Genomic DNA, 20926 nt, shown 5'->3' with positions numbered 1-20926 from the left:
CTAGGGGAACATGCAATCTGATTTAAATAACCCTCGTAGCGTGTTATTAATTTGGGCTAGGTTTTTCTAGTTTTTAATGCAATTAGAAAATTAATTCCTACGGTCGTACCTAGGAGTATTTCCTGGTTAGAGGTAATCAACGGTCGTACCTTGGTTATCAATAAATTAAGGAAAAGTTGGTCGTTAGAGTTTATCAGCGGCTATAACTAGCCTATTAATTAAATTAAGTGAACATTCTTTGCATCAATGATCGGATGAATGGACTGTGTCTGCGTAGTTGTATCCTTGGCTAGAATTTATTTATCATTTATTTAATTGCTATTTACAATTGTATTAATTAATTATTTATCTTTGGTTAAATTGTTTAATTATTTTTAGTTAAATTGTTTAATTATTTATTTTTAGTTTTATCTGATAAAAATCCCCCGTGTCCCGAACTTGAAAAGAATCGAAAGATTTCCAATCCCTGTGGATTCGACCCTACTCACTACTATACACAGAAAATTCATTTTTCTCGAGTAGGTATTTATTATTGCACAGGCCCGACACCTGTCAATTTTTGGCGCCGTTGCCGGGGACTGGCGTTAATTATTTGTTTCTTTTTAAGTTCATTTTTGTTCTAATTTTCTGGTATTTTTCTAGTTTATGCCTCGCTCTTCTCGTACAGGCGAATTAGTTTTCGACCCTGAAGTAGAGAAGACCGCGCGTAGAACGAGGAAAGAAACCAGGCGGCTCAGAAAAGAGCAATATGGTATTGCACCTCAGGGACTAGATCCAGAGGTTGAGCCGACAAATTTGTCTGGTGACAATTCGAGTGATTCAGACCAAGAGGAAGTCACTATGGCAAATACACGAACATTAAGGGAGTTGGCTGCTCCTGATTTAAATCAGCAGCCCTTGTGCATTATTTTTCCAAATTTAAATGATGACACTCCCTTTGAACTAAAATCTGGTTTAATTCATCTCTTGCCATCTTTTCATGGTCTACCAGGTGAGGAGCCCTACAAACACTTGCAAGAGTTCGACGTCGTTTGCAACAGTATGAAGCCTCCGGGAATTACAGAAGAGCAAATAAAGATGAGAGCTTTCCCCTTCTCTTTGAAGGACTCCGCAAAAGACTGGCTCTACTACCTACCACCTGGTAGTATCACCACGTGGGATCAATTGAAGAAAAAATTTCTGGACAAGTACTTTCCGGCGTCTCGAGCTGCGAGCCTAAGAAAAGAGATATGTGGCATCAAACAACACCCAGGCGAGTCACTCTATGAGTACTGGGAGAGGTTTAAGAAACTATGCACCAAATGCCCTCAACATCAGATAAGTGAGCAACTGCTCATCCAATATTTCTATGAGGGATTACTTTTCAGGGACAGAAGCATAATCGATGCTGCAAGTGGAGGGGCGTTGGTGAACAAAACCCCTCGAGGAGCATGGGAGTTGATTGAAGGGATGGCTGAGAATTCACAACAGTTTGGTTCAAGAGAGGACATCCCGACGCGCAGGGTGAATGAGGTGGAAACGTCCTCTATCCAACAGCAGATCTCCGAATTAACATCTTTTGTAAGACAATTAGCTGTGGGGAATGCTTCACAAGCCAAAGTGTGTGGAGTGTGCACTGCCGTGGGTCATCCTACGGAAATGTGTCCACTGGTTCAAGAAGAAACTGCAGAACATGTGAACATGGCTGGCCACGCGCCCGCGCCAAGAAAGCCGTATGATCCATACTCAAACACCTACAATCCTGGTTGGAGGGATCACCCCAACCTTAGCTATGGAGGAAATAGACAGTCTAACTTTGTGCCAAATAGACAGCAAGGACACCAACAGCAGTACCATCCTCGCCCACCACCACCACCCCCTTCAAATTCAAGTCCGTCCATGGAAGAGATGATGAAGCAATTACTTGCTAATCAACAAAAGACGGATTCAGACTTGCAAAGCATGAGAAATCAATTGGGACAGGTGCAATCATTGCAAAATCAAATGAATCAAATGGCTATAACAATCAATCGTTTGGAGTCCCAAGTTCAAGGAAAGTTGCCATCTCAACCTGAGGCAAATCCAAAGAATGTAAGCGCAATGACCTTAAGGAGTGGCAAGGAAGTTCAAGGACCCGAACCGGTGATTCCTAAAGACAAGGACGAGGAACGGATTGAGAAAGAATTGGAAGAGGAGGGCAGAGACAACAAAAATACAAAGGTACCCTCGAACCCAATTCCTACAGTTAAAACTAATCCACCTCCCTTTCCTAGCAGGTTAGAGAAACCAAAGAAGCAAGACAAGGAAAAAGAGGTCCTGGAGATCTTTCGCAAGGTGGAGATCAACATACCCCTACTGGATGCGATTAAACAAGTACCCAGGTACGCAAAATTTTTGAGGGACCTGTGTGCCAACCGCAAGCGATTGAAGGGTGATGAACGAGTTATAGTTGGGGAAAATGTTTCAGCAATTCTACAAAGAAAGCTTCCACCGAAATGCGGAGATCCAGGTATGTTTACTATTCCTTGTAGGATAGGTAATATTTTGATTGGAAAGGCCATGTTAGATCTAGGAGCATCGATTAATGTCATGCCGAAATCTATTTATGCTTCTTTGAATTTAGGCCCTTTGAAAGAAACTGGGATAATAATCCAATTAGCTGACAGGACCAATGCATACCCTGACGGGTTGATTGAAGATGTTTTGGTAAAAATTAATGAATTGGTTTTTCCAGCTGATTTTTATGTGCTCGACATGGAGGATGAACACTCCCGTGATCCGTCACCTCTATTGTTAGGTAGACCCTTTTTGAGCACAGCCCGAACCAAAATTGATGTTAATAAGGGTACTTTGTCTATGGAATTTGATGGTGAGATTGTTCACTTTAACATTTTTGAGACCATGAAATATCCATCCGATTCAAATGTTGGCTCTGTTTTCTCGGTAAATGTTATTGACCCTGCTATACAGGAGGTTTTTGAAATTGAAGGCAGGGATGAGTTAGAGGTCGTTCTGACCAGGCACTTCGAGTCCGAAACGACCTCTGGAGTAGAGTTGAGTGAAGAGCTTAAATGCGTGATTGGATCGTTGCAAACGTTACCAACCATGAAAACAAGGTATGACCTCGCACCCATTTTTATACCTGAACCTCACAAAAGGTTACTTCCATCTGTGGTGCAGGCACCTGTCTTGGAACTGAAACCGCTGCCGAAACACCTGAAGTACGCATACTTGGGTGAAGGGGAGACATTTCCAGTGATCATCTCCGCGGGTTTATCAAAGGTTCAAGAAGAGAAACTACTTCGAGTTCTTAGGGAACATAAGCAGGCGATAGGATGGACTATCGCCGATATCAAGGGAATTAGCCCCGCGGTGTGTATGCACCGAATTCGACTCGAGGAGAATGCTAAACCTATACGGCAAGCTCAACGGAGATTAAATCCTCTCATGATGGAGGTCGTAAAGAAAGAGATTTTAAAACTGCTGGACGTTGGAATTATATTTGCAATATCAGACAGCCCATGGGTAAGTCCAGTACAGGTGGTCCCGAAAAAGGCAGGGGTGACAGTGGAATCAAACCAAGAGGGTGAGCTCGTACCAATTCGAAAGCCCACCGGATGGCGACAGTGTATCGATTACCGAAAGCTAAATACCGTCACGAAAAAGGACCATTTCCCCCTCCCTTTCATTGACCAAATGGTGGAGCGATTAGCATGTCGAGCTTACTATTGTTTCTTGGATGGATTTTCAGGTTATTTTCAAATTGCCATCGCACCCGAAGACCAAGAGAAGACTACTTTCACCTGCCCATTTGGAACATTTGCATACCGAAGGATGCCATTTGGATTGTGTAATGCACCTGCTACCTTCCAAAGATGCATGGTAAGTATCTTTTCAGAATATGTTGAGAAGATTATTGAGGTTTTCATGGACGATTTCAGTGTATATGGTGAAAGTTTTGAAAACTGTCTAGATAACCTGAAATTGATCTTAGTAAGGTGTATAGAAACTAATCTCGTGCTTAATTGGGAAAAATGTCATTTTATGGTTGAACACGGGATAGTTTTGGGTCATGTTGTATCATCTACAGGTATTGAGGTTGATAAGGCAAAAATAGATGTTATATCTACTTTACCTTACCCCGCGAATGTGCGGGAAGTTCGTTCTTTCTTGGGTCACGCAGGTTTCTATAGAAGGTTCATCAAGGACTTCTCGAAAATTGGAGCACCCTTGTTCCAACTTTTGCAAAAAGATGTATCCTTCGAATTTGATGAAACATGTAAGGGGGCATTCAATAAGTTAAAGGAGTTATTGACCACCTCACCTATTATCCAACCCCCTGACTGGAACCTCCCATTCGAAATCATGTGTGACGCCAGCGACTATGCAGTGGGTGCGGTATTGGGTCAAAGAGTAGGAAAGGCAGCTCATGCTATCTACTACGCATCTCGAGCCTTGAACGGAGCTCAATTGAACTATTCAACCACCGAAAAGGAGCTTTTAGCAGTTGTTTTTGCCTTAGAAAAATTTCGGTCTTATTTACTTGGTGCTAAAGTTATTATTTTTTCTGATCATGCAGCTTTGCGGTATCTGTTGACCAAGAAAGAGGCAAAACCGCGATTGATACGGTGGATATTGTTGTTACAAGAGTTCAACCTGGAGATCCGAGATAAGAAAGGGGCAGAGAACCTGGTAGCAGATCACTTGAGTCGAGTACAAGTCGTCGAAGAGGACCTCCCATTGAGAGAAGCATTTCCCGAGGAGCATTTATTTTCTATTAATTCATCCTTGCCTTGGTATGCAGATATTGTTAATTTTCTAGTCACTGACAAATTTCCTACAGGATGGCCTAAGGCAAAGAGAGACAAGTTGAGGAGCGATGCAAAGTTCTACATTTGGGATGATCCTTACCTCTGGAAGCGGGGTGCCGATCAAATCATCCGTAGATGTGTAAGTGAAGTTGAATTTCAATCTATTCTAGCATATTGTCACTCTTTTGCATGTGGAGGTCACTTTGGACCGAAGAGAACGGCTCGTAAGGTGCTAGAGAGTGGATTCTATTGGCCAACTCTATTCAAAGATGCCTACTCATTTTGTAAGTCATGTGATAAGTGTCAAAGAGTGGGTAATATCTCTCGTAGGGATCAAATGACTCAAACCCCAATGATTTTTGTTGAAATTTTTGACGTTTGGGGCATTGATTTTATGGGTCCTTTTCCTTCGTCCTTTGGTTTTTTGTATATATTGCTTGCTGTAGATTATGTTTCGAAGTGGGTAGAAGCAAAGGCCACCCGCACTAATGATTCCAAAGTGGTTGCAGAATTCGTTAAGTCTAATATTTTTGTCCGCTTTGGGATGCCACGAGCAATTGTAAGTGATCGGGGTACTCATTTCTGCAACAAAACGATCGCTGCAATGTTTAGGAGATACGGTGTCTTGCACAAAGTCTCTACATCCTACCATCCTCAGACAAATGGTCAGGCGGAAGTATCGAACCGAGAGATCAAATCAATTCTAGAAAAGATGGTCCGACCCGATAGGAAGGATTGGAGTGTGAGACTAGAGGATGCACTATGGGCATATAGGACGGCATACAAGACACCCATTGGCATGTCTCCTTACCGATTGGTATTTGGAAAACCATGTCATCTCCCGGTAGAGTTTGAGCATAGAGCGTTTTGGGCAGTCAAGCAATGCAATATGGATATCGAGGAAGGCGGAATTCAAAGAAAGTTGCAATTGCAAGAGTTGGAAGAAATCCGAAATGAAGCATACGAGAATGCAGTGATCTATAAAGAGAAGAATCGGATCTTTCATGACCAACAGATCTCTAGAAAGACATTCGTCTGCGGGCAAAAAGTTCTACTATACCACTCCAAATTGAAGCTATTTCCAGGTAAATTACGTTCTCGTTGGATTGGTCCCTTTGTTGTCACTAATGTCTTTGATTATGGTGCAGTGGAGATCCAGAGTCTGAAGACGGAGAAGAAATTTGTGGTGAATGGTCATCGTCTCAAGCCTTATTATGATGAGGCTCCAGTTGAGCGAGTAGAGATGACGCATTTGGAGGACCCAATTTGCTTGGTTTAAGCAAATTATGGGCTATGTCTAGCCAAAGACATTAAAGAAAGGCGCTAGTTTGGGAGGCAACCCAAATATTAGTTTTGTTATTTCTAGTTGTTTTGTTCTTTCTAGTTGGTTCTTTTGCATTGGGTCATTTACTCGTTGGGTAGTATCAGTACTCATATTTCCTTTACTGAAATCAGGAAGTGAAATCTTGGCGTGCCCCTGCGGTGTTGGTGTCTCCTAAGGTCAGGGGATGAAGGCCAATCTTGGCGCGCCCACGCGGCGTTGGTATCTCCTGAGGTTAGGGACGTTTCGTAATCTTGGCGTGCCCACGTGGTGTTTGACGACCTGAAAAAAAAAAAAAAAAAAAAAAAGATTTCAGATCTACGTAAGCATTGTTTTTGAAAAAAAAAAAAAAAAAATCCTTCTTTTTCTTCTTTTCTTTTTCTTTCTTCTTTCTTCCTTTCTTTCTTTCTTTCTTTCTTCTTTCCCTGTTTTTCCCTTTTCTCTGGTTCCTTCAACCAGAGCCGCCGCCGCCCCAGGTCTCCTCCCTTCTTCCTGCTCCACCGACGCCATCGCCGCTCCTCGCGCGCCACCTGGAGCCCGCCGCTCCCTCGCGCGCGCTACCCCAACCCGTCGCCCACCACCCGCAGTCGCTGAGCACCACCAGATCCAGCTGCCGCAAACTCTTCTCTCTCACAGCCACCACCTTCATCGCACCGCTGGCTTCGTATGCACGCGCCTGCCTCAATCTCTTTCTATTATTTTTTTTTATTTTCTTATTTTATTATTGCAGTATGTTTTTATTATTTTTATTACAGTACATTTCTGAAAGTTTTGCGTGTTTGGACTACCTGACATTTCTATTCATCCTTAGTTGGATACTTCTGTGTTACTTTGCTTGTTTCTTTTTACTTTGCTTGATTTTTATTTATTTAGTACAATTTGGAAAGAATGGTGAAACCACGATCCCGACCCTTTGACCTCCGCTCCGCCTCCTCCAACTACAGGTGCTAATAGCCGGCACCAGCTTAAGGGGAGTTTCGTTGTCCTTCTTCTTATTTTTACTGTTTCATTATCACATTGAGGGCAATGTGTGATTTAAGTGTGGGGGGGGATTTGGGTTTAGTTTTGATTGGTGTTTCTTTAATTTACTGCTTTTCTTACTAGTGTTTTGATGAATAAATATGGCAATTCATTCGTTTATTGCTGGTTGTGATTTATCCTATGAATTTTGTTTAGATGGCAAGTAAACGCATGTTATCTTGGTGAATATCATGAGTTTAATGACTTGGTGCAAATTGTGGTTAACTTGTTTAGGCAATTTAAATATTTTATTAGCAATTGTTATGTGGATTGGGCAATTGTTGATCTTAGTTCTCCATATTAGGAGATGACGTGGGCCATGATCTTTAATTATCTGGTATTCTGATACTTTAATTGTGATTAATAAATGACTCTACTCCGCTAGTGCCGTCACCCAGTAACCGGGAGTCTTCACCACAAGTGTCGACTTTCGCGTCAAAAAGTGGCGATATTTATGAGTAGTTAGTCCTGAAGCTGTGAAAAGTTGAGTAACTGGGCTCTTTCATCTAAAAATGTCAGAGTTCACGTCAAAAGACTTGAATAGCTTGGGACTGAGCATTTATGTAAAAAAAAAAAAAAAAAAAAAAAAGAGAGAATAAAATAATGTGTAAACTTATGATCATATTGGCCTGCCGATCCTTGTTCTTCAATGTTGAGATTTTGATTTTCAGTTGACTCAATTGCTAACTTTTGCTAGTTTAATATTTTAATTTCTTAGACGAGTTAGCCATGAATTGGACGAGTCTATGATTTCAGGAGCTAATCGGGAGAAATATGTCTTGACACTTAGCCACTAAAACTTGATTTTGGGATAAGCATAGCTTGGCAGTAAATGAAATGAGAGTTAGCCATTGTTGAATTTAGTTGTTCCCATGCTTGAGGACAAGCATGATTTAAGTGTGGGGGGAATTGATAGGATGTTAATTGTTAGTAATTTTATTGTTAATTCTCCTCTTTATCCTTGCCAAATATTGCTTTAATTGTCAATATATATTTATATTTGGTATTTGGATATAATTTCAGAAAGTGGAGCAGAAAAGTGCTAAAAGGGAACCTTCTTGAGAAGATCTCTCCACACGTGAAAGCTTCTAAAAGCTTTCCACAATCAGCCCAAATTGTGCAAACCAACGGTATTGCTGATGAAGAGTTGCCTTCCTATTATTAAGTCCTGACAAGTCCACTAGCAATAAGAAGTCAAAAGGAGAGAATTCTGCAGGGACCACGTAACATTGATTTAGAAAATGTGTTCTTCTTTTGGGAGATGTACTCATTAGCCATAGGTGGACTTTGATGATGAAAGTAGCTTTTCTATTTGCTTCCTACGTAGCTTTGATTATTGTGGGAGACTAGTGCTCCAATAAAATAACAAGGCACTAGATTAGTGGGCTCAAGGAGAAAAGACTATGAAAAAGCTATGAAGACTAAAGGCTTGCCTTATATATATCAGATGATAGCTTCATAAGCGAGAGACTAGTTTTTAGTTTGCTCTTCAAGAAGCTCCGTAGGTAGAATAGGTAGTTGGTTGGTTTGTTGGATTTTGGGTGTGAAGTTTTCTCCAGAAGTTTGTTTTTTTATTTCTTCGGTCTCTTTCATTCAACTAGTTTCTTCCATGAAACTAGTTTTATTGCATTAGATTACGGAGAATCAAATTTTCATTTTCAGTTACTAGTAAGAGTTATTTATGTCTTCGAATTCAATTGAATTGTGTGGGAATTTTCTTATGAGGCGTGGCTAATTTTCTCCTCTAGTCAAGGATCAACGCGACGACGCAGTCCCATATATCTGTGAGATCTAATTAATTTTACGTGTTCCTTAATTTGTTAATATTTGCATGTTTTCTGTTTTAATTTCCATGGGATTATTTTGTTAATTGGATATCAAGGGCCCGATGTGCAATTTGACTTTTTAATCTCTTGTCAAATTAATCAATTAAATCCGTAATTGTTTAGTTGGTTAATATTAGTGACAATTAGTATTTTCACATACTAGGGGAACATGCAATCTGATTTAAATAACCCTCGTAGCGTGTTATTAATTTGGGCTAGGTTTTTCTAGTTTTTAATGCAATTAGGAAATTAATTCCTACGGTCGTACCTAGGAGTATTTGCTGGTTAGAGGTAATCAACGGTCGTACCTTGGTTATCAATAAATTAAGGAAAAGCTGGTCGTTAGAGTTTATCAGCGGCTATAACTAGCCTATTAATTAAATTAAGTGAACATTCTTTGCATCAATGATCGGATGAATGGACTGTGTCTGCGTAGTTGTATCCTTGGCTAGAATTTATTTATCATTTATTTAATTGCTATTTACAATTGTATTAATTAATTATTTATCTTTGGTTAAATTGTTTAATTATTTTTAGTTAAATTGTTTAATTATTTATTTTTAGTTTTATCTGATAAAAATCCCCCGTGTCCCGAACTTGAAAAGAATCGAAAGATTTCCAGTCCCTGTGGATTCGACCCTACTCACTACTATACACAGAAAATTCATTTTTCTCGAGTAAGTATTTATTATTGCACAGGCCCGACACCTGTCATTAGAGAACAATCCCCGACTACTAGCAAAGCATTTGTCGTCGTAAAAAAGTCAAAAAAACCATGCCGCTCATTCATTATACCACAATTTTGCAAACATAGAACACAAGCAAACATACCTCTTATTCAAATAAAAATATAGGTGTAAATAAATGGATTTTCATAAATTTATTTTCAAAAGTTTATAGAGAGCAGCAATTATCTCTTACCTTAGTCTTGCTTGAATGAATAAAGCCAAGTTATGAACTTACGTCTCATTTGGTGTGTAGGAGTGTCATAAAAAGAAAAGGTCTTTTCAATTTGTCCTTTCTATTCCAACATTTGGTATTGATCATTTAAATGGGAAAGCTCTTCTCCCATTAATGTTCATTTCAACTTTTTCTTGGAATTCCATTCCTCAAAAAAAACCTTGGGAAAGCTCTTTTTACCTTCATTCTAGAATGACAAATTAGCAGGATGTTGAGTTTATCCTTATATGATCATAGCTTAATGTATTTATAAACTTCATTGATATTTGAATTAATTTTCATAACAAATAATTTTCTTGTGTTTAAAATAATTTTTTTCTTTTTTACCTGGACAAAAATGGTTTAAGATACTTAATTCTTTAACTTTGAAACAATTGCGCAAGAATTTTTTTTATTAAAAAGTAAATTATAATAATTTGAGTTTATGTAATCAATTCACAATGCTAATTATATTTGTTAGAAGATGCAAACCTCTAACATAAAAATCTAAATGTTAAAACAAATCAAGTATTACAATTAAAGAATTTTGATATCGATCCTCATTTATTCTTAAAGTAAAAATTGTCAAAATTTCATGTAAATAGACATATACCAATGTAGAACAAATAAAACAAAAGGTACTAAAATATATTATTTCCTATAACTAATCGAGGGAAAGAAGTCAAATTTGTATTTACTATGTTCCATTCCAACATCTTACCAACTGAATAAATATTCTATTCTGACTTGTCTACCAAACTGTGAAGTAATAAAAAATTTTCCCTTTCATTCTAGCTGGAGATATATTGAGTGATAAAGACTTTCCATTATGGGCATTCCTATGTATCAAACGAGAGGATAGGATAGCTCCAAACCTAGAGTAAACACTAGTAACTTGTTGATGGACATGATTTATTTGACATATCACAAAACTCGTCCTACATAACCCTACCAAACATGTCTAGATATTTTGTAAAATCTTGTGACGCGCTTTTCAAATGGAAAATTTCTTATTCTGAATGGATTCTCAAATTGAAAAGTTACTAAGAAACTTTCGCATTAGGCAGGTTTTCAAAATATGGTGAGATGCCCTCCTTGTTGGGCACTTGCTTTCGGGCTTAATAAAAGATTAGTTTTGTTGTCAATGGGCTAATTTTACTTCACAAAGCTGTCGCATTTCTTGTACATGGGCTCAATCGCAGTCGCATTTCTTGTACATGGGCTCAATCGCATACTTTGGGCTTCAATAAAACCGTTACAACAGGTGTTGCTTTGTAATGTTCTGTTTAAATCTTAAACAGGTTCATCCATTTAATATGCAGAAAGAAATTCGGCTTTTTCAGAAATGTAGTATAAAACGCCAACGACTTCGTTATCAAACCATGGTCGTCCTTCATGTGCATTTTGTCTGAGAATTTGTTTTGCGTAACAATTCTTTTGTGTCCTGGAACTCAAATGAGAATATGAAAAGCACTTCTTTTGCTGCATCCTGGAAGCAAAAAGAGATAAGCATGGCTCTATAAAAAGCAGAAAAAACGAACCATGCAACCACTCTATGACTGTACGTAATATGCCGAGTCCCACTTTTCAGACATTTCTCCTCTCTCCTCTCCATTAATTGCCAAATTTTCTTAAACTCACTCCCTTCTCCTCTAATTTTCTTTTTTAAAATCACATCAGATCAGAGATTCTGAAAGAATTGGATATGGGATAGATTTCTTTTGCTGGTATGGATAAGACGTGCAAGTACTGCTAGGGGGAAAAATTATACTCTCTTCGTCTCGTTGAAAGTGTCATATTTTTCATTTTACGATGTTCCAAAATATTTGCTATGTTAAAAAAGTCAAAATATCTTTTAGTTTCTTTTTTCAATATAACCCTTCTTTTTAATCATATACATATTACTATTTACATTTAAATTTTGAATTTGTAAAGATAAAATTGAAAAGAGAAATACAAACATTACAATCAAACTACTATTGTTAAAAAGTTGAATTTCTAAAACATGACTAAGTAATTGGATGAAGGGAGTACGCAATTGATACTAGTAAGGCAAATTTTCTTAAACTCTCTCACTTCTCCTCTAATTTTCTTTTTAAAAGCACATCAGATCAGAGATCTGAAAGGATTGGATATGGGAGAGATTTCTTTTGCTGGGATGGATAAGACGAGCAAGTATTGTTTGGGTAAAAAAAATTCTATGCAGTTAATACTAGCAGGTCTATCATGGAGGTCACTCATGAATTATGGAGTAGGTAGGGGTGTGCAAAGTCGAAAAATTTCGATTTCGAGATCGATTTCGAATTGAATTCGGAATTTCGAATTCGGAATTTCGGTAATTCGGAGTTGAATTCGGTAATTCCGATTTTGAATTGGTCGAAATCGGGTCGAATTCGAAAATATATTTTTTGAAATCGGAATTACCGATTTCGAATTCCCAATTCGAAATCGGAATTCGAAATCGGAACTATGATTTCGATTTCGTTTAATAATATATATATAATATAATATTTTTTAACAATATATTATATATGTAATATATAATTTATATTATATAAAATAATAAGTTAATAACAATAATACTAATACATTATACATCTAACAATTAACAAAAATTACAAAACAACCTATCAACCTCCAAAATGACAAAAAAGCAAAAGCGCAAATTGAAATTGCAAAACCTGATCTATTAGCTCTTCCGCCTCTTCCTCATCGTCTCTCAAGTGTCACTGCCTCACCGCCTTCCTCCGCATCCACCGCCTCCACCTTCCTTCCTCGTACTCTTTAGTCTTTATACTCGTACTCTTTATCTGATCTAAGGGTGGCAGAATACACATCTATATTATGATTGGTTCTTGAATGGTATCACTACTTCCAGGATGGGAGCCATGTGAAGCCACCAAGCAAAGCTCTGCCATTCCTCAGAAACGCCCACAGTATTCGGTAACCCTTCTTCTCTTTCCAATAGCTTCTGATATCAAAGCCTCTGCCTTTTTGCTTTGGATTGCTCTGTCCCTCCCTATCTTAGACTCATCCTCCCTCGCACCTCAAACTCCCGTGGATTTTATTTCAATTTTGAACCATCGGGTAGGAAACAATAACGTCCACAATTTTAAAAATAAAGGAAATGTATCTTTTTTCAATGTTTTCTTTTGGTAATTTTAGATGAAGGGAAGTCAAAATCATGGACAGGAGAACCTGAACCTGTGACCCAAATTGGGGTAGCGGAAACTGTTGCCATGTTGGATTCTTAGTCCAGACAAAAAAAAAAGGAAAGGATCCAATTTGTCCTTTTTTCCCCTTTGTTGGATTAACCATTCCAATACTGTGTTCCACCGTTCCAGTACTGGGGAAGTCATTAAATACGAACAGGTTTTTCCATTTTTGAACAGGAGAAAAAAAAGGGAACAGGTTTGAATTCGGTGAATTCGGAATTCACCGAATTCCGAATTCAATTCGGAATTGAATTCGAAATCGGAATTGGCCAATTCGAATTCGAAATCGGTCGGAAAAATTCATGTCCAAATTTCGAAAAATTCCGATTTCAAACTTCCGATTTACCGAATTCGATTTCGATGCACAGCCCTAGGAGTAGGAACTGGACATTCATCTTTCTGGTGGCTAATATCAAATCCTAGTTGTCGAGCCTCCATCAGATTAATCACTTACCTTAATTACTTTAATATCTGAAAACTCTCAAGCAGTCAAATCAAATGAAATCAACTTGAACAAGCCAAACTAATCTAGCAAAATGGTTTTTTGGGTGTCAGCTTGGTCCGCTTAATTAATGCAAAGTTGACAATTTGAATAACCACCCTATTTGCAAATTAGCACTCTCTTCGTCCTATTAAAAGTGTCATATTTTCTATTTTGAAATGTTTCAAAACATTTGTGCGGTTAAAAATATCAAAACACCTTTTAGTTTCTCTTTTCAATATAATTTTTTTTAATCATATGCATGCTATTATTTAAATTTTAATTTTAAATTTATGAGAATAAAATTGAAAAAAAAACACAAACATCATAATTAAATTATTATTTTTTAAAAGTTAAATTCCGGAAACATAATTAAATAATTGGGATGAAGAGAATATTCATCAAGTTCGTATCCGAGTGGAGCTCCATAGAAAGTTCTTTTGGTGGTGACATCACGAGGGCTAGGTATAGATCTAGATCTGTTTATTTTTTTAAAAATTAAAATTAAATTGAGACGATATATAAAGAAAAACATGCAATGATTATGTTCATGTGATAGGATAAACAAAAAAGAGCATATGTTAACAAGAAAAGACTGACGTGATGGATAAACAATAAAGAGCATATGTTAACTAGAAAAAACTGACGCGACATAAATTCATCTCCTGTGCATAGGCTGCTGAGCCCGTGCAACGATAATACAAGTGTCTGCCTTTAATCAAATTTTAAAGACTGACCTTCATTGTCTGGTTGAGTGAAGTATCGAACATAGCTTGTCCCAAAACTTTAAGGAAAATGACTTGGGAAATTATCCGGCTATCCTTATATGGACCCAGAACTGCAAATATCTTTTGGCCGTATTTCTATATCATTATTTGTGATTGATTGACGTCCCACGTGATTCATAGTGAAACTTGTTCATAAATTAAATCCAAAAAAAAAAAAAGCAAAGGTTAAAAATTCATCACAGCAATTTCTCTCTTTATAAGTAGCCTGTGGCCGCAAGACTTTGGGGTATGATTTGACTGTGAAGGCTATTGGAGATGGCTTCAACTTTAGCATTCATTGCACTCTTCTCACTGGCCCTGGTGAGAAGTTAACTAATCAAGTTTGCAGGAATTTCTTTTTGATGAAATTCATTTTGTGAATAACCAATGCTTTAAAAGGCATTTCCGGCCGAGTCCTGGATGAGGCAAGCTCCAAATGCCCATTCAATGGGCGTAAGCATCGTAGAGTGGGTCGAATGCGGGGGTGTTTAGGTTTTTGGGGCGTTTTATTTGTCTCTCTCTCTCTCTTTTTTTTTTAAGTTTCAACTTTGATTTTGGTATTATTTATTCCTATCTTTGTTTCATGTACTTACTCTTGCATATTGCCTAGTAACTCTGAAGAAAGATTCAAATTATTTTCTGTTTTTGGGAATTATTTGGGGAAAATAAAAAGTAGAAGCATTTATGACTTTGTTTCCTATTTTTTTTTCCCTTTCTATTGATGCTAAGATATAATTATTTTCGACTAAAATGACTTTAGATAGCTAATCTATAAGTTGTAGTTGTGCTTGTTGTCTTATAATTTTACTTGTTAGACTATATTTTTTTATAGTAGTAAATGTTAATAAATCATAATACCTCGAGGGTTTCGCCCCATTTAGATGAACATAAAACGCCTTACCTTACAGCTTTTGCTTTTTAAAACATTGGTGAATATCCCAATACCGTCTCGAGTCAATCCTAGATGGAGTACTAAGATTGTGAAGCCAGTTGATTAAAAGATTGGGCAAATTATACTTTACCTCCTTATGGTATATCTAATTTTTACATAATTTTCCTCTAATTTTAAAAATTATATTTAGATTAAAGTATTAAAGTATCGAAAATGATCATCTATAATGGATCCTATGAAAATATCGAAATTATCCTTATTTAAAGAATAAAATGGGTTAAGTGATCAAAATATATAAATATAATATGCACGACACTTTAATTCCGTATAGTTTTATATTTTATCATATAATCCTTTTATAATTTAGTGTTTTATCATATAATCTCCTTATGATTTTCAATATATATACATAACTCCCTATAGTTAACAAATAATTTTTAACTTTATATAGGGGTATTTTTAATAGTTTAACTGAGTCTATTATGAATTACAAATTCCGTTACTTTGATACTTTAATCCAAATTATGGGGGGTTATATATAGTTTTAAAAATTATAGTGTTTTATGTAATAAAACACTAAATCACAATCACAGGGGATAAAGTGTAATTTGCCCTAAAAGATTAGATCAATTGAAACTAAAAAGTGATAAAAGATACAAGAATCGAGATATGAGCTAATAATATCTAAATTTACTCGTAACTTTTGAACATTCTTGCAGTTTGCCGGCTTCACAGAAGCAAGAAAAGACCCTGGAGAGTACTGGCAGAGTGTCGTTGCTAGAAATGATCAGGCTTTGTTCGAAGCAATTGAGCAGCTTGCCCATGTTGCTTCGGCCCTCTCCAACAAGAAGAAAATCGCTAGTGATTGTGACACAATGAAGAAACATTCTGTAGCAGCAACAAACAAGAAGTCCTTTGTTAAAGACTTTGAACCAAGGCCCAACGTATCTGCCTACGGAGATGATGCTAAACTGAAGGAGGAAAAATCTTTCATGAGAGACTTTGAGCCAAGGCCTAATGTTTCTGCCTATGGGGATAACACTGACAAATCTTTCGTGAAGGATTTTGAGCCAAGGCCTAACGTTTCTGCGTATGGGGATAATACTGACAAAGCTTTCGCGAAAGACTTTGAGCCAAGGCCTAATGTTTCTGTCTACGACAACTAAGTCAGAAGAACCAACTCCTTTGAAGAAGCGGCTATGATGTGCTAATACAACTGTGACTGGTGTTGATATTGAATAAATGTTGTCGGTTTTGTTGGCAAAATAAATAGCCGAGAATTGTCCCTCCAAAATGCCCTTACTCATGTCCCTCTTACTACAAATTTCATGTTATACGGTCTAAAGACGGCATTATCAATAAGCTCACATATCATTCCTAATCACATAACAAAGACATAATTAACATAAGTATAGCTTAATAACAGAATTGTCATTTATGTAACTATCAAGTAAATCTAGAAGCAACTATATACCTTCTAATGCAGTCTTGTTCTAAACAAAGATAAGCTAGCATGCTGATTGCTTAATTTATATTTCTTGATAGTTATATAATATCATATATTAGGATCCATTAAGTTCTAATGACAGATTGAATCTTAATGGATCCTAAAATGTGATGCCAAAAGGAGTAAAGGACAGTAGTCTAGAAATTCAGTAGTGCATATCAGAGCATCACGCTTTTTCTTCGGAGGGCTTATCTCAGTAGATTTAGGAGAGACTGGATTCCTGTTTTCAGTGGAATCCTCCTCAATAGTCAATGGAGAGATTCGATGACCTGTTTTCTCAGCAAATGGTGCAATAGTTTTAGGGTCTGCAATTTCAAAAGCCAAGCTCCCATTCGCTGCAGCTTCTGATGAGGATGTTTTTTTGTGTAGTATCGAAGGACTTAGCAATTGTTTCATGGACATTTTTTGTTGTTAGGCTGAAGGACTCATCTTTGCTCGTAGGACCCAGAATCTCAAACCAAAATCCATGAGCCAAAGCACCTGTAAGCAAATTACTTGGATAATGTTTCTAGCTTAAACAAAGACAACTACAGTGTCTATATTGCCTATAAATTTGTGAGCAAAAAAACCCCAAAGAAGTAAAAGAACATGATTTCCATTGTATCTTAATAAAAGAATGATTTCTCATTTTGGAAGACAATGGAGTGCTCCATTAGTGCAACTGAATTGTTACGTTGGCAAATTACAAGCTTGAAGTTCTTATAAAAAGTGACAGAAATATTATCTCTCTCGTTATACCACCGCAAAATATAAATTAGAGGAAAGACATAAGCAAGAATTGCACCCTTTGGCAGTTGAGAGAATAAGTTCAAGTTAAAAAATTAACCTTTTAGAAAAAATTGTAGTTTGATCCTTCAAACCTTCTAATCCAAGATGAAGATGAAAATAATGCACATAAAATAGAAAAAATCAGCAAGTTTATAATAGAAGACCCAAAAACAAACAAATTATACCAAGAACAAGCACATGGCAAATACTAACAGGAGTGGAGCAAACAAACTGTAAATGTGTTAACACAAAATAAGCAAGACCAATAGTAAAATTACTAATTTTTACTATGAAAGGGAAGTGGGAGAATATAAGATGGAGAAAAGGGAAAGGGGAATGCATACCAACGTGGGCAAAGATAATACACCTTAATGAAGAACAATACTTATCTAAATTTCAAAACTATATCTAAAGGAAAGAAAGGTGTAACAAAGAATTAGAATTGAACCAAACCTACCTATCATGACCTGTAAAAAAAATAAGGCAACGATAATCAAAACAATGTGAAAGATAGACTCAAGGGCAACAAAAAATAATGGTGCTTTAAAGGAAGATCAATCTATGAGAACCAATCAGCTAAAAAAGTTTTCAATAATTGAAAGCATAGGCTTCTATCACTTCAGCAGGAAAATGGTGGAAGAATCTAAATTGGATTTTCATTGAGGCCATCTCTATTCAATCCGAGTGAGTCTCATCATTTTCAACTACAAATGACTGTCCAACCCCAATAAAGTGCTTAACCATTCCTAGTTAATGCTTTATTGACATGTTAAATAGTCAAGACAGCTTGAGAACATATGAATGTAAAATCTAGTAGCAACCCAAAAATTACATAGGCATAGAATCAGAGAACTCTTACACTAAAGTCAATCATAAATGACATGCATAACATAATATATCTGTAAGTAAATGCCCGAAGTATCAAATTTTGACAAACAATAGCAAGATTATCTATTTGAAATTTACTGAAAAGAAGCGACTAAAAATCAAAATGTTAAGCAAACATGAATTGTGTTTGATCATAGTTCTTGTTTTAAGCCATCTTCATGATGGCATCTGACACTAACTGTAGGTTGGAAAATAAGTAATTGGATAATCAAACTCATAAATGGTAATGATTTTCAAAGTGTATCAAGAATAAAAAGTGTGTTCCTAAGTAGTTGAACAGGAAAAGCAAATTTACCAGGCGCATTGCATATCTAAGTGACCTAACATTGATTTTGTGTTGTATTATCAAACCGGCAAAACTTATTTTGGTTGAAGAAGGATAAATTAAATTAAAAACCAAACACAGAAAACAGTGCTCATCAACTCAATAGACAAACTTCATTAACATAGACCACAACTAAATTCATATTTTAGTATAGACAATCAAAATCCATAAGAACAAAAGCATGTAGAGCATCAAATAACAATTGATAAGTACTTCAAGCAAATGAAGTCACGAAGTTGGTATAAATAAAAGCTTGAAACCTAAAGGAAGAATAATCAAACAGGAAAAGGCATTAACTTGAATATTAAAAATCTAGAATGTTAAGCCAAATGCCATAATTCAAAAGTCAAAATATATAGTAAATCATTAATTGTTTTCTCGGCAACTAAATTAAACATGAATAAAAGAGGATACCTTAATCAGGAAACTAGGTGCCAAAATTTGTGACCTACAACTTACATAATCACCAATAAACTACTCTATTAGTTTTATTACCTGGAATACTTATAGGAGGGTAGCACTTTCAAACTTTTTTAGGGATAGCAAGAACAAATTCAGGCCCAAAAAAAGTAAATTAGGTTTGATAATTCCTTAGAGAAAAGAAGTTAAGTCTAAACTTCACGCCCTCTGTATCTTGAAGTTTCTCGAAGATGGGCAAATATTATATTTCGTATATTGCTATAGCCTTAAAGCATACCTTAGTAGAAAAAAATAATAGTAACAATATAAAATGGAATAAAATAAAATGTTTGTTTAGGTGTTAAACAAAAAATTAAAATCATGCATTAAAAGTTAGATGGATAGATATTCTGTTTCTTACTCTAGTTCAAAAAGAAGGTTGGAGGCTGGAAATTGAGTGAGGAACCTTCATCTTGTGTCCTGGAAAATCATATATTGTCGCCATATATCATACAAATAACGAACCAAAAAAAAATTACAGCTATAACTTATCAAAATTTTAAAAAAAATGCTGCAAACAAAAGTCATAAAGTAAAATAGTTATCCAACCCCACATGGAGGTAATTATTTTGGTGAGATTAATTGACATAAGATGGTAAATTAGATAGTAAATTAAGAGATATTTCTGTGCCTATAGGTATGAATTATTTCTTTAATTTATTGTTTTAGATTACTAGTCTTATGATTGAGGAAAGTAAATTCTATGCATATTTGAATTGATATAAGGTTGATTCAAAATCAAGGTACAAACTTTATAGCATTTTTATGATTGTTAATTTAGTGTTTCATTCCAATGATTTTATGACTCTTATTAGCTTGATTTTTAAATTTATTCTCCTTCTATTTTGGGCGCAAGTTTTGAATTAGATTTTATGAGAATAAGCAACCCATTCTCATAATTTGGATATATTTGCTAATATAGAGGTTGAGTATAGGAATTAGGAGTAATCTAATGTTTTGCTCATCTCGTCTCATATTCACATAAAATAGGGTTCAAACCCTAATTATTTATAGTTAAATCTTGCATGAAAGCAATAAAGAAATTGTTGCTAGTTTTAACCAGCACCATCAGAGGGCTTTCTTTTGTGACACTTAACTATTGAAATGTATTTTAACTCATTTTGGAAAAGATAAGAATTTTGCTATATCATGAATTAAAGTCCTATTAAATTGAGATTGAATTATTTATGTAACATTTCATTCTTGAATATTAAATTGAGATTGAATTATTTCTGTAACATTTCATACTTTACCTTGAGAGAAAGTACCTCAAAAGAAAATCTCAATTGTTGAGTCTTATAAATTGTGATATATTTGGCAAATTGACTAAAATCTAACAATTCATGTTATCAGTATAATAAGTTTTTGATTATATGGAAAGTGAACAAAAGTTTCTTTGTAAAGACTAAAAATGTTCACATTAAGATAAGTGATGTATAATACCTCATTTCAAGAAAATTTGTTTTTCTAAAGCATTATTTTCTAATTACTTTAAAATTTCTATTTTCAAATTAATTACTAGTGGGTATGATTATGAACCTGATTATCCAGTTGTAGATTTTGAAAATAGTAAAGTTATTAATTCTAAAATTTCCAGTACCATCTTTTGAATTGAGCAATATACTACATTTGATCATAATAATTATGTTGGCACCAAATATGTTTATCACTAAGAGAAACTCCTTAAATTTTGGCATAGGAGATTGAGATATATCTCTATAAGAAAAA

General features: G+C 35.9%; 1 protein-coding gene and 1 non-coding gene across 3 annotated transcripts; one reads left to right on the top strand and one right to left on the bottom strand.

Moving 5' to 3' along the window:
* Window positions 1-1212: 1212 nt before the first annotated feature.
* Window positions 1213-1319, bottom strand: LOC113691220 (small nucleolar RNA R71). The gene has a single exon (XR_003448630.2). It is a non-coding gene; the product is annotated as a small nucleolar RNA R71 (small nucleolar RNA).
* Window positions 1320-12561: 11242 nt separating this feature from the next.
* Window positions 12562-16545, top strand: LOC113689742 (uncharacterized). 2 transcript variants are annotated; one of them, XM_027207501.2, is made up of 2 exons: window positions 12562-12839; window positions 15971-16545. In XM_027207501.2, exons 1-2 carry the CDS (start codon window positions 12756-12758, stop codon window positions 16415-16417), a joined length of 531 nt encoding a protein of 176 aa, XP_027063302.1. In that variant the 5' UTR covers window positions 12562-12755; the 3' UTR covers window positions 16418-16545. The 2 variants fall into 2 exon arrangements, with proteins under 2 accessions (XP_027063302.1, XP_027063303.1); XM_027207502.2 differs by lacking the exon at window positions 12562-12839 and adding an exon at window positions 14527-14680.
* The last annotated feature ends 4381 nt before the right edge of the window (window positions 16546-20926 follow it).

Source organism: Coffea arabica, chromosome 5c (genome assembly GCF_036785885.1).
Source record: "Coffea arabica cultivar ET-39 chromosome 5c, Coffea Arabica ET-39 HiFi, whole genome shotgun sequence".
Lineage (NCBI taxonomy): Eukaryota > Viridiplantae > Streptophyta > Magnoliopsida > Gentianales > Rubiaceae > Coffea > Coffea arabica.
This window is presented reverse-complemented; position numbering and strand designations above follow the sequence as displayed.

Bases quoted from the DNA above. Each gene is read 5' to 3' on its own strand.
- LOC113689742 (XM_027207501.2), top strand. From the start codon at position 12,756: ATGGTATCACTACTTCCAGGATGGGAGCCATGTGAAGCCACCAAGCAA. The intron at 12,840-15,970 runs GTAACCCTTCTT...ACATTCTTGCAG, and splicing joins AGAAACGCCCACAGTATTCG to TTTGCCGGCTTCACAGAAGC.